The 18219-nt window shown below is 37.5% G+C and overlaps 4 protein-coding genes across 4 annotated transcripts; 2 read left to right on the top strand and 2 right to left on the bottom strand.

Moving 5' to 3' along the window:
• Positions 1–224: 224 nt before the first annotated feature.
• Positions 225–1252, bottom strand: GCK72_001641 (uncharacterized protein; the record flags this gene model as incomplete). Its single annotated transcript, XM_003114760.2, has 3 exons — positions 225–419; positions 489–757; positions 1147–1252. 3 exons carry the CDS (start codon positions 1250–1252, stop codon positions 225–227), a joined length of 570 nt encoding a protein of 189 aa, XP_003114808.2.
• Positions 1253–7063: 5811 nt separating this feature from the next.
• On the top strand, positions 7064–7438 carry GCK72_001640 (uncharacterized protein; the record flags this gene model as incomplete). Its single annotated transcript, XM_003114756.2, has 3 exons — positions 7064–7236; positions 7279–7345; positions 7400–7438. 3 exons carry the CDS (start codon positions 7064–7066, stop codon positions 7436–7438), a joined length of 279 nt encoding a protein of 92 aa, XP_003114804.1.
• A 443-nt stretch (positions 7439–7881) lies between these two features.
• On the top strand, positions 7882–9458 carry GCK72_001639 (uncharacterized protein; the record flags this gene model as incomplete). Its single annotated transcript, XM_053723062.1, has 8 exons — positions 7882–7923; positions 7977–8198; positions 8259–8414; positions 8460–8585; positions 8628–8825; positions 8873–8993; positions 9210–9301; positions 9390–9458. 8 exons carry the CDS (start codon positions 7882–7884, stop codon positions 9456–9458), a joined length of 1026 nt encoding a protein of 341 aa, XP_053591707.1.
• A 3936-nt stretch (positions 9459–13394) lies between these two features.
• Positions 13395–14191, bottom strand: GCK72_001638 (uncharacterized protein; the record flags this gene model as incomplete). Its single annotated transcript, XM_003114543.2, has 5 exons — positions 13395–13481; positions 13529–13644; positions 13689–13791; positions 13865–14047; positions 14096–14191. 5 exons carry the CDS (start codon positions 14189–14191, stop codon positions 13395–13397), a joined length of 585 nt encoding a protein of 194 aa, XP_003114591.1.
• Positions 14192–18219: the final 4028 nt, after the last annotated feature.

Raw genomic sequence — 18219 nt, 5'->3', positions numbered from 1 at the left:
CCCAGCGTACAATCTAGCGTTTTAGAATATTTGATCTACCGGGTCCTCCTTCTTTGATCTATAAAGGGTGCGCGGCACCGCGCGCTCCTTTCTCTTCTTATTTTTCCTTCCTGATAGCCTACCCCCGTTTCTAATTCATTCCCCTTTTGATTCTATCTGATTATTCTATTCTGTTCTATCCGCTCTCGTTCATCCACTCCCTCTAGTTGTATTCTCCCCGTTATTCAGTCTTCTAATAAAGACTCCACCATTCCGTGTCGTCCTTCCCATCCCACTCTCTCCGGATGACAGACACAACAGTACAACTTACCCAAGAAATGCGACGGAACATCTCCATATGTCGTTGCCAAAAGATGTTTGGCTCGTTGACATGGAACACATTGAATCAGTGTATACATCATAACTGGATATCGACGGGCCTGAATAATGATATATTTAATTCGAAGTTATTCAATTGGACTCTAGTTTTCCTAAATTTCCACTCCTACCTGTCGATTGATATATCCCACGTAAGAGTATCCAAATGGCTGCGGATTTGGATTCGGTCGATATCCACCGTATCCTCCATAATTTCCTTGAGGCCTCGGATAGAACTGTGGTTTCGCTGCTTTCTGGAGTGCATATAGTTCTTCATCTTCTTCAGGATTTTGATTCGGATTCTGATTCTGATTCTGAAGACGTGAAGACACGAAATCGGTGTTACTACCGTAGTACTCAGCGGATACTCCAATAGACGGTTCTGATTGGAAGATTGCTCCTGGAATAGATAATAGAAATTATGTTTCAAATTTTTTTGAAAACAGAACATGTTATAAGTTCTAGAAACCCTGTACTTAGTCACCCTACCAAACTGGTCCTAACCTACTAAGCACCGCTATTCGTGACCTCTTTTTGAAATAGGATATTCCTATAAATCTCGAAAAGTGTCGTCTAATGGTAAATATGGATACTCTGCATAACAAAAGTTTTATATTTATGTACTTAAGAGACACATGTCGCAGCTTTTTGACTCTGTTTGATCAGATCGTTAGTTGACCAGTGGGGAAATACAGTATTATTATAAGGGTTGTTTCTTTCTTACTGTATTCTGTGACTGGGTATATTTTCGAATCAGTTTCAGGACATAATAATTTTTCAAAAACTCACCAACTGCCGTTGTTGGTCCCTGATGATTTTTTGTGAGGTCTGCACTGAGTAAACTGTTTGCTAGAATAGGTAATAGAGAGGTTAGTAGAATGTGATGATGGTGCATTTGTCTTCGGTGTCGATCTGAAAAGCAAAGTGTTTCTAATTCAAGGAGACCGAAGATTTCGATGCGAGTGAAGACGGAAAGAGCGATTTTCAAACCAGATTTTCACTGTAACTCGTAAAACGTAAGGCAGCAAATCTGTCAAATTCGAGCTGAAGCAAAATCTACGAACGGCAAGGACATAGTGGAAGACTTAGAGGTAATTCAAAACAGAAGGAGAAATATAGGACATAGAAAAATATCTGAAATCCAAAAATACAGATATTTTTCACATAAATCTAATAAACAATAAACTATTCAACACATAAAGAAGTGTCAGATCATCAAAGCCATACAGACAAACAGACAGACAGTAATCTTCAATTCAAACCAAAAATGGTCTTATCAGAAAAATTATTGATGTGAAAAGTGCCAGTCGGAGCCCCCGAGCGGAAGCCATTTCTCGAGTTTTTCGTTGTCCCCGGGAGGGCCGCTCAAGTCGGAAACGGATATGTCAAAACGATGTCGGGGTGTCTCTATTTGATAAACACAACATACTCAAGCACAAACATAAGATTAGGCTCCACCCATTTCTTCGCCAATTAATTTGAACTTTCTTCTCGGTCTGATCGGGGATATCTCGGAAATCTTACGGAGAGCTCTCGGAGCAAAAAGGACGAGACGCAGAGTGTAAAAACAAGCAAAACCGTATTTGTTTGCGTTTCCGAACCGTGTTTTTTTCTTGTCGGCTTTTCCTCTACTACCCCGTTTTTGAAAAAACACGGAAATTTTGGAGAGAAATTTATGAGAGAAGGGAAATCAAGCGAATTTCGGCTTGAGCCAAAAACTTGAGAGCATGATGAAAACTTGATCTTTTGAAGAGATCAGTAGTCGAAAGGGAAGCTTTTATAATAGATGTTCTTGGGTGTATACACATACAGTATACATAGACATACAGACAAACATGTTCTCTGGACTGGTTCGTGTAGATGATTCACGTGAGAAAAACCACCTATTCATCATCATTCCAATGGTTATAAGTGAGCAGAGTACTTGAACAAAAAACGAGTTAGGTCATGGAATATGTGAGCTGCACCATGGGGTGACGTACGCGTTTTTCTCGAAAAAATCTGAGATGAACTCGGCTGGGATGACGTGAATTATGTCGATGAATTCTGATCCTTAAAAAAAGAATTCTGAAAGAGAGAATTGTTTTGTAGTAAGAAAAACCAAAATATCAAATCGTACAGTGTGGCTATCATACTTTTTCCGAAGACTGTAGATGGATTTAGCCAAATTACGGTAACCTGGAGTCACTAGTATCTGGTTGGAACGGGATTTCTCTCTCTCCTTGTTAAACGAATCCTTTTAAAAAGTTGGTTGAAAAAAACAGAAAAAGTTTACAATACTATAGAGAGAAGAACGATTGTGAGTTTCATTTGAAGTGTCGAATCTATTTCATCTCTGAATAATTCACTGGTTTTGTATAAAGCACCCTCCAATTCCAGCCAAATCGAGGGAATATTCGTCATTTTCTCTGGAATTCATTATTATTGATTGGAATCGCCATAGGATCAGTTGTCATTTATCGGGTGTAACTGTGTGAGATAAATTAAGTTATCCTTCTTTGTTTCTCTCCCTGAACTGGGGAAATCACGAAAGTCTTTATTAGATGAATCTTTGGCAGAAACCACGAGTCTAACTTTTTAGGATGCAAGAATAATGCATATGAAACACGAATATTAAAAATGGGGGCCAAATACTTTGAAAGAGCACACAAACACTAGAAATAAATAAGTGATAATTTGCTAGAAGAACATATGGAAACGTAAAAGAGACCCAGTGAAGAATAATGAAACACAAAAAGCAATAGAGGACAGACAAAACGGCCAATTAGAATAGAAATAAATTAGGGGAAAAAATGACAGTTCAAGTTAAAAAATACCTATCACAACAAGAAACGTTAGTAGGAAATGATTTTATGGTTGAGAAATATTTTATTCCTCATCAGAATCATCGTCTTCCGTGTAGTCGTCCTCACTAGATACAACAGCCTCATCATCGTCCTCGTCCACGTAGTCGTCGTGTTTGATTTCTACGAATTTAGCTTCTTTCACGTCAATCTGAAAATTAATCAGTGAAAACTAATTCTGATCATAGAGCGTAAAACGATTTTGCTCCCGTTTTAGCATACATGATTGAAAAGTCTGCGATTTCAGGAAAAGCTTTTCTACCGACGCTCATACTTAAAAAATAATTTTTCCCTCCTACATCCTTTTTTAAAATTTGATTTTTCGACCTAAGAAAGTCTGCAAATCCAGACAAAAAACACGTATGCCTTTTATTTTCGGAATTTTCACGCTTTATTTACCTTGAAATCGACACTATATTCTGCATCCATATACGAATCCGATTTGACCGATAGGTTGTACGTGTAGATTCCTTTGTGTGGGGGAGCAGCGAACCGAATGTCAATCTGAAAGATAAAATGGTTTTTTTAATAAAGCTATAATGCTATAATTCTTTTCATAAAATAATAACATATATATGAATCAAAAGCTTACCGTTTGCTCATCGACTAATGTCTTCACTAATTGTGGGAATGTCAGCAATTGTCGCGTCTTTTCTTTCTTATCCACATAAGCTACAGTAATCCACCACCATTCGAACTTTTCTACTGGATAGAAAGGAGCGTGGACCGTATGTGTTTGTGTGTTTTTGGTTTCAAAAATTGATTTTTTGTTATTCTCGACGTCATCTTCCCATTCTGAATCCGTATCAGCTCCTCCTTTTCCAGTTTGCTCTTTCTCGGATTCCGAGTTGCCAGAAGCATCTTCGTCATCTGATCCAACATCCGATGCCTCAGAGTTTTTCTCTTCGTCCTCCTCCTCATCTTCAGCCTTAACAAGTGCTTGAGTTTCAGAGACAGCTGCCGCAGAAGCAGTTGGAGATCCTGGTGTAGCCTTCTTTTGGAACTTATTTTGTCCTTTCCCGGCTTGTGGTTTCTTTTTCTTCTTGTTCTGCTTATTTTTTGTCCACAATTTCTTGGTACTCTTTTTCGCATCATCATCTTGATTGTCTTCTCCTTGATTTTCTCCAATTTCTCCTTCGTTATTATCATCATCTTCGTTTTCACCACTGTATGCCTTGTATTGATCAGCAAGATCAGCATCTTGTGGATCGATCAGACTGCTACGTTTCATTGTGACTTTGAGAGTAACAACGCATCCAGCTGTCAACTCATGTTTATCATCCTCTCCTTCGACAACAGTCTTAGTCTCGATGTGAAGACGTGGCATTAATGACAATACAACCATCACATCACGATACTCCTCGTCCGTAAGGGAACGGAGAACAGCACGACGATTTTCAGAACCCATAATAGCGAGATCGTGGCACGAGAAAATGCGTTTCTAAAAAAAACTAGACTTTCGAGCTTTCATCAATCGGGAAACGAACCTTTCTTAAATGTTGCAAATTGTAATCAGTAAGATGTGGCAATTGGAGGAGAGGGCTATTCTTTTGCCAAAGTGCCTGAACGAACATTGGTTGAAGACGGAGCAAATTATCGAATGTCTCGATGGAGATTTTGGTATGTTGAGAATAGCTCATCAAATTTTGTGAGCAGTTGACCATTTCTTCAACGAATCGAAGAATGCGGGTGATAATATAGCTGAAAAACAAGACTTTATAAACAACAACCAAACTTTGCTAACTCTTGATCTTGATCCAAAGCATCTCCAGCGGATTCCAACGGTAATCTCGACAAATAAGCATGAAGAAGAACTCGAGCTTTCAAAGCGTAGGGCTGACTCAATGGCTGCTCTTTTCCTTTGTCAGTGACTCCAGTAAGAGATCTCATGAGACGTGGAACCTCAACATCATCCGATTCTCGTTCAATTATTTCTTTGTTGTATTGTTTACTGAACTCGAATGATCCAGACAATACGGCGATCATTCCTAAAAGTACACACACGAATAAAGTTTAATACATTTCTATCTCCCAAGTCTGAAATCTCTAAAAGATAACACTGAGGAATTTTTTGAAAACTTACTTCCAATTTCCATTCTTGGTGTACGATTGATGAAGTAATAGAACATTCGGGTCGTGTCAAGAAGAACTTTGTCAGCACTGTATTTGATTGAACTGTACCACCACATACCCTGAAAATGTTCTGATTTAAATTTTCTGGAATATTTTGCAACATTTTAATTGCTAATTTTAGCAATACCTTGAGAACTTAGGTGTTCAGAAAACAAAACGTCTTAAAGGTATCAAAATAAACTCGAACTCACCACTGCGACAGGCATAATAACCATGAAGATCAGTCCATAAAATGCCAATACCCAGAGGCCATATTCTTTACTAACAAGCCATTTTGGAAGAGCGATTCCGAAAGTGGTGGCTGTTGGACCATCTGGATTTCCGTACTTTTCCCAATTTTCACGTGCCTCCTTGTCAGTCAGGGCTTGATGAGCTTTGGCAATTTTATCGAAAAATTGGGCATCTCCTCCACGATCTGGATGGTGAATCTGAATAATAAATGTTTCAATCGAAATACTGAGCTTTTTGTGTATTTTCAGAATGAAAATTACGTCAAATTGTGACTTGACTCGGAAGAAGTGTATAAGATCAGAAATTATTCAAAATCTCAGGTACCTTTGACAAATCTCTCCATGCCTTCTTGATTGCTTTCTCATCAGCACCCTGATCAAGTCCTAAAATTTGATATGGGTCGTAATCTTTGTGAGTCTGTTCGATTTCAGTGGTTTTCTTGACAATGAAAGCGAAAATTGCCCAGGCAACGACAAGAACCTGTAAAATAAGCTTTTAAATTCATAATAATGATTTTCTCCAAGTTTCTGCTTAGAAAACACTGGGAATCAAGTTCTAAAGTAAATAATCAATACTCGCAAATTCATGTAAATGTTCTCTAAGTACTTACTAACGCTCTTTTCTCGGATTAACTGCTTCCAAAATCGATATTTTTGAGAACTCTGAAAAATCAACGCACCACGATAGTGATAATTTTCTTGGTACGTCTCCATGGTTTGTTAGCAGCTTTCAATCGTCTTTTTCTGTCGCAACCATCGCATTGGCACTCGTGTTCGTTGATCACGTGAACTGCTTCTGAAATAGACAAATTTTGGTTTAAAAAATACACAAAATCAAACGCACCTGGTTTCGCACCACCTGGAAGACACAGATAAGTGGCCGGGAATAAAATAATCGCGTAGAATGCAACTAAAACATAGTAAAATGTGTTGCCGACTTCATCGTACTCAAACGATGCTCGACCCATTTTTCGAGATTAATTACTGCAAAAATGATTGAAATTTAAAAAGAAAAGAGCAATTAATTTAGATAAATAAAGGAGATTTCAGAGGAAGATTGGAAACAGTTAAATTATCATTCGAAAGTTCCAAAAAACACTGAAAAATTCAGCGATGACGTGACACTACGCTTTGCAGTGTGTTGGAGAACCATGCGGCAACTGCAAAAACCACGTGCCGACCTTGCAAAGGGCGGAGTTTCGGTTAAAAATGATCAGCATGTTTTTTCTTAATCAAAATCCGATATTTTGAAATGATCATATTATTAAAATAATTATTACTGAGTGAAAAAAAATATATTATTAATGTTTTTAATGATTTCTCGCAGATTATTGAAAAATGAAAGAATCTCCAACTCTGTGTGCCAGAGCAGCGAAAATCTCGTGCCCGGTCTGCTAAAATGGGTGGAGTCACAGCCTTTATTAATATTTTTTCAAAAACAAAATAAATAACTTTGAATCTCTGTTTGTATTGTGTTCACGAAATACATTATTTTTTAAGATGTCCGTCCGTCTCGCCGGCACTGCTCTCCGGGAGATCCGCATCCACGTGTGTCAAAAGAGCCCTGCATCAGCCGGAGTTCGCGCATTCATCGAAAACGACTATGTTGGCATCAAGAAGGCTAATCCACAGTTCCCTATTTTAATCCGTGAAGCGTCAGGCATCGTTCCAAGGTTTTGACTCACAAAAAATTGCTACTGAAATTATATTTTCAGAGTTTTCGCCAGATATGAGCACGGAGTTGAACGAGTTGCTACTTTGGAGGATTTATCCAGAGAAAATGTGTGTTCTAAATATTTAAAGTTTAGAAAACAAGCTTACAATGACATATTTCAGGTTAAATCGACAATTGCTCAATTGGCAGCTCAGAAATAATTTCTTGATAGTGGATGATAGAAACCCCTTATTGTTTTTGTATAGAAATTTTCAAAATAAATCATATTAGCTCTTCTTTTCATTTATTTCGAATTAAAAACAATATTTGATCGTTTTTACGGCTGTTTCACTTATTTTCACTCAATAGAAACCAGTTTTTAAAAGGTTTTCGTACTTCAGGTAGTTTAGATGCTGGACCTGGCAGATCTTCTTGGTGACGTCCCGTCTAAGATCTTATGGGTGAGTAGTTTTAATTTGCCCAGAAATAACAATGAATCACGTTGAAATTGATATAACCGGTTCGAAATGATAAACATCGGCAAAAAAAGACGATATTCCTCATTTTCTTTCGACTATTCTTGTCATTTTGTCAAATTGTGGCGTGAATGGAAACTTCAAGCTTTTCGCACGATGAGTTTGTCAAAAATCAAAAATGGTTCGGGATGAAGCCACCGGCTAGTCAAATAGTTTACTCGTGTGTTTTCGTATGTTTAGATTGCATTAATCATTGTAACAATTTTAACCTCTTCTCTTTCAGGTGATAATCTCATTTGGCTTTTTTCGCGCCCTTCAATTCATCGTCCGATGGTATTTATTCGGCAAGTGGACATGGCCTAACTTCAACTTTTTCGGACTTCGGCGGCGAATTCGTCGGAATCGTGGAGGAACGGAAGTCGTCGAAACGGGAACAACAACAGCTGAAACTGTGGAAGAAGCCGTAGTAGAGAATGAGCAAGAACCGGACAGTAGAGATCTGTCTGTAAGTAAAATCTGGAATGTTGAATTGAAAGGTCATAAGAAAAATGAATAATTTTTACAGGCAATTCCACCGAACAAAAAATGGCGTATTTCAAATGAATTTATTTCTTTGATTCATTCTGTTATCTCTGGGTTATGGGCCGCTTATGCTCTCCTCTATTACGATAAACTCATCAAAGATCTTGTTGAGTTCCGGTGTGAAGCTGGTACTAACTTGGTAAGTGTTTCTTTTGAGTTGCATATCTTAATGTTCGTCTTTAAGATTCTCATGTCAACTGGATACCTCCTTCATGATCTCATCGATCTTCTCATCAACGAACAATCTGCTAGAATTATCGAACTTCTCTTCCATCATGTCGTTGTCCTTTCAGCGTTCGCTGTTACTATGGTAAACGGTTTTAAAAAGCTGTACTCAATCGCGCTATTTCAGTTTACCCAACGATATCTTGGCGTCGTCGTTTTTGGATTGCTCATGGAACTCAATTCGATCTTCTTACACTCGAGAAGTCTTCTGAATCTCTATGGTGTGGACAAGAAAAGCCCGTCATTCCGCATCGTGGCTCTTCTCAACATGGTCACATTATTCGCTTTCCGGTTATGTGTTTCTGCCTATTTGCTCTATTTCGTGGTAAGTTAGAAACATCCGTGAAAATTTACGAGCTCACTCTTTTTCAGATTATTTCAATTCCGGACGTTCCATGGTATCAATCACTCATCAACGGATTAGTAATTCTATCACTGGCGTCTACTAATACAGTACTCACTTATCGTCTGTTAGCTGCTGATGGGCTTTTAGGTGAGTTCCGCTCATTTTGTACCAATTTGTAGTTGTGATTTTGTACAAAATGTTCAATGTAATCTGGTCAAAAAGCGATTTTTCAGACTCGCGACAGTTTTTCGGTGACAAAAATGATATTGTAGAATAAAGCGAAAAGAATTGAACTTTTTTATTTTGTTTTTTCTGAATGAATATTTTTTAATTTCTGTTTATATAAAATCATCACCTTTTCAGGTTCTCGACGCCAAAGACGAACACCTGCAGCCACAGGAGAAACCCATGTTGAGACAATCGAAAGTGGACCGCTGCGGACGCAACTTGATGAGGTGGGAAGAATATTTCATATAATTCAAATTTTGAAAACCCTTCGTTTCTTTCTGAGATTTCATCAACCGTTCGATCAATTTTTTTCAGGATCATCACACAATTGGAGTGCAAACAATCACTGAAACTGTCGTTGAGGATGCCACTCAAACTGTTTGATTCGGTTTCCTTAGTCTTTTTCGCCGTATATTCATTGCTTATGCTCCAATTTCTGTAATTTGTAATCATTTTTACGGAAACAGTTGAGAGAGATCCATGTTCCCTCAGAAATGATAGAATCGCATGTACCATTTTTCCTCTGTTTATCCGTTTTTGTCTTTGTCATTTTTTTTTATCCGCTTCATTTTCTGTACTTACCGTGACCCTTCACTTATTCTCCGCTGAATTTTCACTCATTTTCTCCCCAACTTTCTCATATTTTCCATGCCGAAACGCTTCACAAACCAAAGATGATATTATTCCAAGACATTCTTGCTTTTTCTCCCCATTTCCTCGATGATATCAGTATTTCCCATAATTTTCGAGCTATTTATTATTAATTTATTCCATTTTCTGATACAAAGAGTATTAAAGCTTAAAACTTTTGAAACATGTATTTCAGAGGGTTTTCGGAAAACAACATTTTCCCACCGTAATATCGGTGTTTTCATATTTTCTAGTGTTTCACGTACTCACCTACAACACCGTTTCTGAACTATATATGATTACTTGATTTTCAGTCCCTCAAAATCACGAAAATGAGTGGAAAAAGGAAAAGAACACACCAAGATTCAACAGATTCACCATTCAGAATGCGAGGAGGACCATCAGAATCTACAAGTCAGATTATACCGGAGGTGGATAAAAGATATGTTGTCGAGAAAGTTCAACCCGGAAAAGTTGACAAGGTAAAGGCATCAAATATCTGCTAAATTTCGAACACATTTGAAAAATATTGGAAACAGTCACATAGAAATTTCTTTACTGAAATAACATACTTTCTGTAAAAAAATTGCGAACTAACATGCGATAAAAAGTTTTCACGATTGGCTTATGACTTCAATTTTTAATTATTCTTCAGCTGACAGCCGTGATACTTCACACGGAACTACGTGCACAAGTTCCACGTGTTTTATTAGATGATGACGATGAAGTGGAGACAGATAAGATGAAGGAAGAAAAAGAGATGATGTTCTACGTGCATTATGAAAAATTGGATCGACGAAATGATGAATGGGTTACTCTAGACCGGTACGAAATGAAGTTAGATGTCGCTCATTAAACAGTAGTTCTGGTATACATATATGAAACAAGCATTTTCCAGAATTCTAGTGAATGAAGTGGTTGAACCCCTCGTCCCAAATACAATAATCATACCAGATGATGTTAAAATTGAGGGAGTCCCAATGATCACACCGTCTGGCGCACTGACAAGAAGTCAAAGAAAAAATCTGGAAGAATATACACACCTGAAAACGGATGCTGCTAATATGGATGCTACCACGGCGAGGTTGGAGAAGGAACATGAAGAGGTGAGAGAGATTGAAAAAAGCTCTCCGTTAATATATCTGGTGATTCATTTTCAAATTTTTTCTTCTTTTCAGCGAACAAAGATAAAAAATATTCCTCGAATCACGATAGGAGCTCACACAATAAACTCGTGGTATTATTCACCTTTCCCGCCGTATTGTGAGAATCATGAGATATTCATGTGCGAGTACTGTCTACTCTACACTCCACACAAATCTCGATTCAAAAAACATCTAATGGTGAGTTTTGAACACTTCCCTAATCAGCTAGATAAGCATGCGACTGTTCTTGAAGAATTCTAAATATACCCATTCTCAGACATGCAAAACACGTCAACCTCCCGGCAATGAAATCTATCGAAAAGATAATATATCAGTGTACGAAGTGGATGGAAGTGGGCAAAAGGTTTGCTTTTTATAAGCGTTTTTATATTTTCAGATAGGACGACCATAGCTATTTTTGGGTAAACTTTCAGCAAGAAGTTTTGAACCTATCAGTGTTTTTCTTGTTTCAGCTATACTGTCAATGTTTGTGTCTACTCTCAAAACTGTTCATGGATCACAAAACACTATACTTCGATGTCGACGACTTCATGTTTTATGTGCTTTGCGAGGTAAATATTGAGATTTATTGAAGTGATTGAGTTATGAATTTCATTTCAGACAGACTCAACGGGTGCTCACATTGTTGGATACTTCTCTCGGGAGGTCGAATCGGCCAACAACTTGGCGTGTATAATGATTTTTCCTCCGTTCCAGAAACATGGATACGGAAAACTACTTATTCAGCTCAGTGAGTTGCGAAGCCAAAACTAATCAGAAGTAACTAAGCGGAATAGCTGAAAACTATTCTTCTGCAAAATAACGTTGCTGATCCCTATCAAAGACGTCTTCTAGTTTCGATTTTTCAGGTTATGAGCTATCGAAACGAGAAGGTTATATTGGAACACCAGAAAAACCGCTGTCTGATCTGGGAAAAGTATCTTATCGAAGTTATTGGTGGTGGGTTCTGATGAAATCATTCCATCGACATCAAGGACATACTGTGACCGCTTCTTTCTTGTCGAATGAATCGGGAATTGCAGTGGACGATATTGTATCGACATTGTCGACGATGCGAATGGCCAGACAGTATAAAGGTATTATATAGTTTCCTTGTATCCGAATTTCCAGCGTATTAGTATATCTGATATAACTTTCTGTGCAACAATCATGTTTTCAACGTTCATCCTCGCTTTACAGAACCAGAGTTTCTTCCCAATGAATGGTATGTTCGTCTACATGGAAAAATACTGAATCACTGTATATCCAACGACTACGGTAGACCACCAATTCTCCTGCTAGACCGGTCTAAAGTCCGTTGGGCTCCCGAGAAAACTCGTGACGAGGTCAGCAGACTGAATAAAATGTCAATGTCAACTCGACGAGCTTCAAAATCCCAAACAGTAACACCACTTCCGACGCCACCGATCGATTTAACAAGTGGAAAGACAGGTATATTTAATTATTTGTCAACGGGATGCTCATTTCGAGAACCGCCGTTCCAAAAATTAGAGAGAACAAAAAGAGTATAGAATGAAACACTGAAAGCCTCAAATTCCTGAGACTCTTGCCTATTATGTATCTGGAGCTTTAATATCAGTTTCTCTTTTTTTCAGATTATTTCATGGACACGGCTGGCCCAAGTACCTCTAATTCTTCGTTCAACCACGATTGATCTGTCCGAACATCTCAAACAATCTACATGTGCTCTTAAATTTTTCATCGGCTTTTTTCTGTGAAGGAAAATGAACAAGAATACAAGAGGCTTAATTTTTTCTGAACAATTTCCTATTTTTACCAATTAACTTGTTTCTCTCCAAACAGAATCTCAATCATTCCATCACTCCATGCTTTATTCATATTAATTTTTCTAATTCCTCTAGCGTAGCCCCCATTTCTTCCCACTCCAAAATGATTTTGACCACATTCATTTTCTTACAATTCTCTCGAATTCTCACTCTCTCCTATTTGTCATTTTTCATGTCCGTTTTTGCTAGTGAACGTTTTAAAACTTGTCGAATAATTATCCTTTTTTTTTCAAACCTAAAATCTCAGTGTCTTAAAAACTTTTAGTCAATAGAGGAAACAATATATCGAGATAAGTATCGGGATCAAGTAATGGATATTAAGTCAATTTTGCAACTTATCTCGACTGAATTTGAATTTGGATTTTTGGTAAACAAAATGTTTTGTAATTTTTCTAAGATTGTATTCTAAGCGAACTGGAGTTAAACATTTGTTAAACGGGGATTTCCAGATCAGATGTTTTGAAGAAAATAATCAAGTAAATTCTCTAAGAAAATTGTTAAATTATTCAATAATTTTATCAAATCAACATTTCACAGAAGAGGGGGGGATCCGGAGATCAACGAGAATAAGTTAGTTTCGAAGAAAACTGAAAGCTTGACGTGTTAGATGATACATCTGCAAATGAGTAATCAGTTGACTCAATTCGAGATGTTTTGAAAAACTTCTTGGCAGGATAAAGCTGGAGGTTAGAATTTACAACAAAACGAGAAGATGAGCAGAAGAAAGGGGGCGGAGTCTAGTACATTGGCTTGTTGACAGTGACGATAGTTGGCTGATGGAGTTGTCGGGGCTCATCGTCTTCACGTTCAGAGTGAATGTGCTCCTGGAAATATAAGAATTGTTGAGACCAAAGACTAGAGTCGAACTCACAATGAAATGAATTCCAACATGGGCTTGCCAGGCGTTGAACAACATAAATACAGTCAAGAATGTGTACATGGCCAGAGATTGAAGATAAAAGGCAGCGTTTTTGTCATTGTGCATGGCTGAAAATAGGTGGTTCTGAGGGATATGAGGAATGAAAACTCACTGTCAAACATCCAATTGGAGATCATCAGAATATAGAATGGTTTAAAGAAGAAGTAGAAACTGAAGATTAGAAGAGCATAACAGGAAAGGATCACGTGGAACATCTGTAATGATAAAGTTGGTATGATTTGAGATTAAATGAGATTTTTCAGTGTTCAAGTGTAATGAAAAACTAACCGAAATGGCGATAACAGGCCATACGAACCGATGTTTTTTGGATACAATTGCAATGACTGTCAAGACAGAAACTGAAGTTGGAACCAATAAAACAAACATTGCTTTCTTGAATTTCAAATACAGTAATCCAACGAGAACTAGAATTACAACGATTCCGATAGCAGCGATTGCTTTCATTGTGTGCTGAAAAAACAATCATAATTTCAGAATATACCAGTATCGAAAGCTCACGTTAATGTGAAGTTTACCGAAAACAAATCTCGGTGTTGTGGTGTATGGACGCTTCTCACGCATCTGAGAAGACGAGGTGTCTTGTATCATCACCATTCTTTTTGAGAGACTGAAAATGTGGAGATTTCAGAAAATAGAGTGTAGAAGTCAAATGAGGAAGATTTTATAAGAATTCAAATGAATGAGTCAAGTATTCGTTACTGATAGAAAAATATTTCTCTCTGTCTTTTTCTTTTTCACAAAATAATGATGTCTGAAGAGAAATGATAAGTGGGACAATGCAAAAAAAGAGGAAGGATAGAATTTTTGTAGAAAGAAATGTCTAGAAGATAGTGTCTACTATTTGAGAAGTGTAATAATATCTGTAGTTTCTCATAGTTTTTTTAAAACCCGATTCTTTTTACAAAGATTCAAAATACGTCAGAGACTTCCGATGAAATTGGCTCTGTGTGTTTTGGTTTCCCCGAGTTCCCATTAGGCTTTCACTTTGAAAAAATCTCTGTTGTAAATTATTGGCTTATTCGAATTCGTAGAAAAGGATTCTGGGAATGAAACTATGGAAGTTTAAATTCATATTTAGAATTCGGAATGACCGAATAGGGAAAAAGGGATAGGTCAAGAATGTACTTGAAGCCTGGTAGCTAAATTCTTTTTTCTCTTTTATTTTACTCGGCGCGACATCGGCGAAAGAGTTCCAACTAGATAATTCCACGTATTCAGTAATATTTAAAATTGAATATTGAGCTTAATAGAAACAAGCAAACAGTTATATTAGGAGACAATTACTGATGACAAGTCGAATTGAGAATAAAGAGAAGAAGAAGAGGGAGACCACCTGCTTCGTCCGGCAGCTTCTTCTCACTTAATCAAGATCTTTCTCAGTCCTTTTAAGATACTTGAACACGGGAGGAAAACCGAATGAAATTGCATTTTCGGAATATCTAATCTTTCACCTTCATCTCCTTTTTCCTCCTTCTTTCCAACCGTACCGCCCACTTTTTGCTTTTCGGCCGCCCGTTTTTTGCAAAGAATTGAATGAGAATATGCATATAACAGGCGGTTTGGCGGGAATATCAAAGAGAATCAAAAGAATATCGGGGGAAAAATTAAATGGTGATTGCATATATCAATCATTGGGGCCTATCAATATGAAAAGAGAATTATGATGTTTGTAACAGGAAATGATTTTCGGGAGATCAGAAATATATGGAATGTGGGATATGCTAAAGAATGGATTGTTGGGTAGAACACGGTTGAAAAAAATCTATTTTTGAAGAATATAAATAACGGTAATCTTCTCATTTCAGATTTTACAAATAAACCAAATTTAGATTTCAAACATGTGTAAAGTTACAGATTTTTATCTCGAAATTGTTGAGAATCGGTTTTTTTTGTATTCCAAACGGTAGATGAAAAATGAAGAGATTATTATCAAAAACGGGTGTAGTTTCAGGTGAAATGGAGAAATATGTACAAGCATTTAACGCCAGACTTCAAAGTTAAACCAAATTTATGTTGGTCAATAGACTATTTCTGAAAATGTAAGCTTGCACTGTGAGAAAAAAACGAAAAGATCTCGATCGGTAAATTCTAGATCTCAGCAGACTACACACGATTTTAAATTAATAAATCATCATAAAACTGTGTGTTCCGGTACTTTCTAAACTAAACAATGAAGAAGATTGAGATGAGATTCTAATCTGAAACTAGAACTGGAACTTCTTTTGGCGATTCGATTGACAAAAACAGCTAGAAAAAACAACAATGATCAGCACTCTACATATAAAAACTAGTGGATGGAGCAATTTTCTAGGAGATATCAAACTTTATCTCAGATGTCAGTGCAGATTTCGCAGCTTCCCACTGATCACCAATTCTTTCGAACATATTCTCATGGTAATAATCTAGACGTATTTCTCAACTACTTTTCCTTGAATGGCATGCTTGATTAGTCATATCAAATCTCACTTTTTATCACTTTCAATGACAGTCTGTGTGTCTGTGAATCCATCCTTCCATTCTCTATCTTTTGTTTGATTAAGTTGTCATGTTTTCGTGATGACACAATCTTTTACCTCTCTATGTCTTCACATTCAGCTTCTTTCTTCCTACAAGAAGATCAAAACTCGTCCAATTTGGACCCAAAATCCAATTACGGATTAGACCACCGAAAACTGGTCCTTTTTCCCATGTGTCTAGGGACAAGGCAAAATGGATAAGGGCAGAAAATTATAGTGATGTTGTAACGGTTTTCCGATCAAAGAGACTGGAAAAGTTGAAGAAATAAGTAGAAAAAGGACGGGATGTCTGTCTAGATCAACCACAATATACAGGGATAGATAGAACTCGTCAAGAAAGAACAGATAGCCCAAAAACAGTCTAATATTCCATTGTTCTTTCTTTTTTACACAACCATAAAGTAGAGACATCTAACGAGATTAACATTACAATCACACCCAAGAATCGAGAAAATTAGGCTTAACAGAGCGAGTGTAAGAATGTAAAAATTCACAGTTTTCTGCAAAAACCCGTTCATAAATGGGTTACGTCACATTGCTTGATCTCCGAACCAATAATGAGTGAAACTTCCGGTTCAAAGGACAGACAAGATGAGAAACTTGGAGAGAGGGAGTTTTTTAACTGTGTGTTGCCTAGGGAACTTCTTTCAAATCCAAACTAGTCGAATACCAGCTCACCAAAATAGAAATTAGACTGAAAAAGTAGACACTGCAATTATAAAAAAGAGAACATCTACCACAAAAAGCCCGAACGAAAAGGAATGTCTTTTCATTTGGTGTGACTACATTAGTCTGACAAAAAGTAGTAACATTTGGTCAAGGGGGATGAGAGAAACATGGTATACACCCCCATATCCACCACAACAAGAAAAAAGACATTTGGATATTGGGGAATACATTTAGTGATGAAGAAAACAAGTTAGAGAAGAGTAACCACAAATGAATGTGTTCGAAAAGTAGAAATATGCATTCAGAAGAACCATTTGAAAATGGGAAAACTAGAAAGCTGCTAAAATTAATGGGGATCATGATGAAAAACAAAACCGACTGAGCTGAACCACGGAACAGCAACTGGAGATCGACAATTCGAACTCCTTGTCCCAATTTTATAAAATCCTTCCTGTATCTACATTTTAACTAAATGGTTTTCCTGGAGACAGTCTGAAGACTAAACAAAGAAATGACTACTGGTCTTGAGGACATCAAAAGATACGCCAAATATTGAGAAACGGATTGTAAAAATGTCTCAAAAGGCCTTTTTCCACCGAAACCACTAAACGAAAGTTGCCTTTCTCTCCATTCTTTCCGCGAAAGAACGGCTAAGTGTCTCCTCCCATTGACCGATTCGGGCGACGATTTAGTCAGGAAAATAGGAGGAAAACGAGGGACTGTACGTGTTGAATGCAAATCCATAGTAAAAAGGGAGATCGAAGATGCTATCCGAGATTCGGATCACCAAGGATTATATGAGGTGGAAACCCTCTGTCCCTACCCGTCCCCATTGCTTTGTGAGGTGTGGAAATGTGAATATCCGTTTCGAGAATGACCAAATCTAAGATACCAAAACATTTGACCCAGGCAGGGCTCGAACCTGCAATCTTCTGATTAGAAGTCAGACGCCTTATCCATTAGGCCACACAGGTAAAGCGCGATGGATCCATTGTGGGTCCATATGCGTCCATATCGAATATGGATCCACATAGGATCCATAATGCGTCCACATTTAAAACGCGGATCGCGCGCGGATGGAATATGGATGGGGAGGATGTCGGTCGCCCTCGAATTTCCGTGGATCGCGCGTGGATCCATATAGGATCCATATCAGTCCACGCTTAATCTGACTTTCCAACGATAATCCGATATTCCGCTTTGCGTGTTGTTTATAATAAATCGAGGCGAATTATTTTTTAGGAGTTTGCCGAAATTTTCTCCGTTTTCCAGAGTTTTCACCAATTTTTTGACAGTTTTTGTTGAAAATAAATTATGGTTCGCTGAATAAAAAATAATTAAGCTGTTGCCGAAACAAATTTCTGTTATTTTTCACCAAAACTCGGAAATGTCATTGAGAATTTTTTTTTTTGAAATTTTTGGTTTTCATGAGAAAAA

The sequence above is a fragment of the Caenorhabditis remanei genome, chromosome I (genome assembly GCF_010183535.1).
Source record: "Caenorhabditis remanei strain PX506 chromosome I, whole genome shotgun sequence".
Classification (NCBI taxonomy): Eukaryota; Metazoa; Nematoda; class Chromadorea; order Rhabditida; family Rhabditidae; genus Caenorhabditis; species Caenorhabditis remanei.
This window is presented reverse-complemented; position numbering and strand designations above follow the sequence as displayed.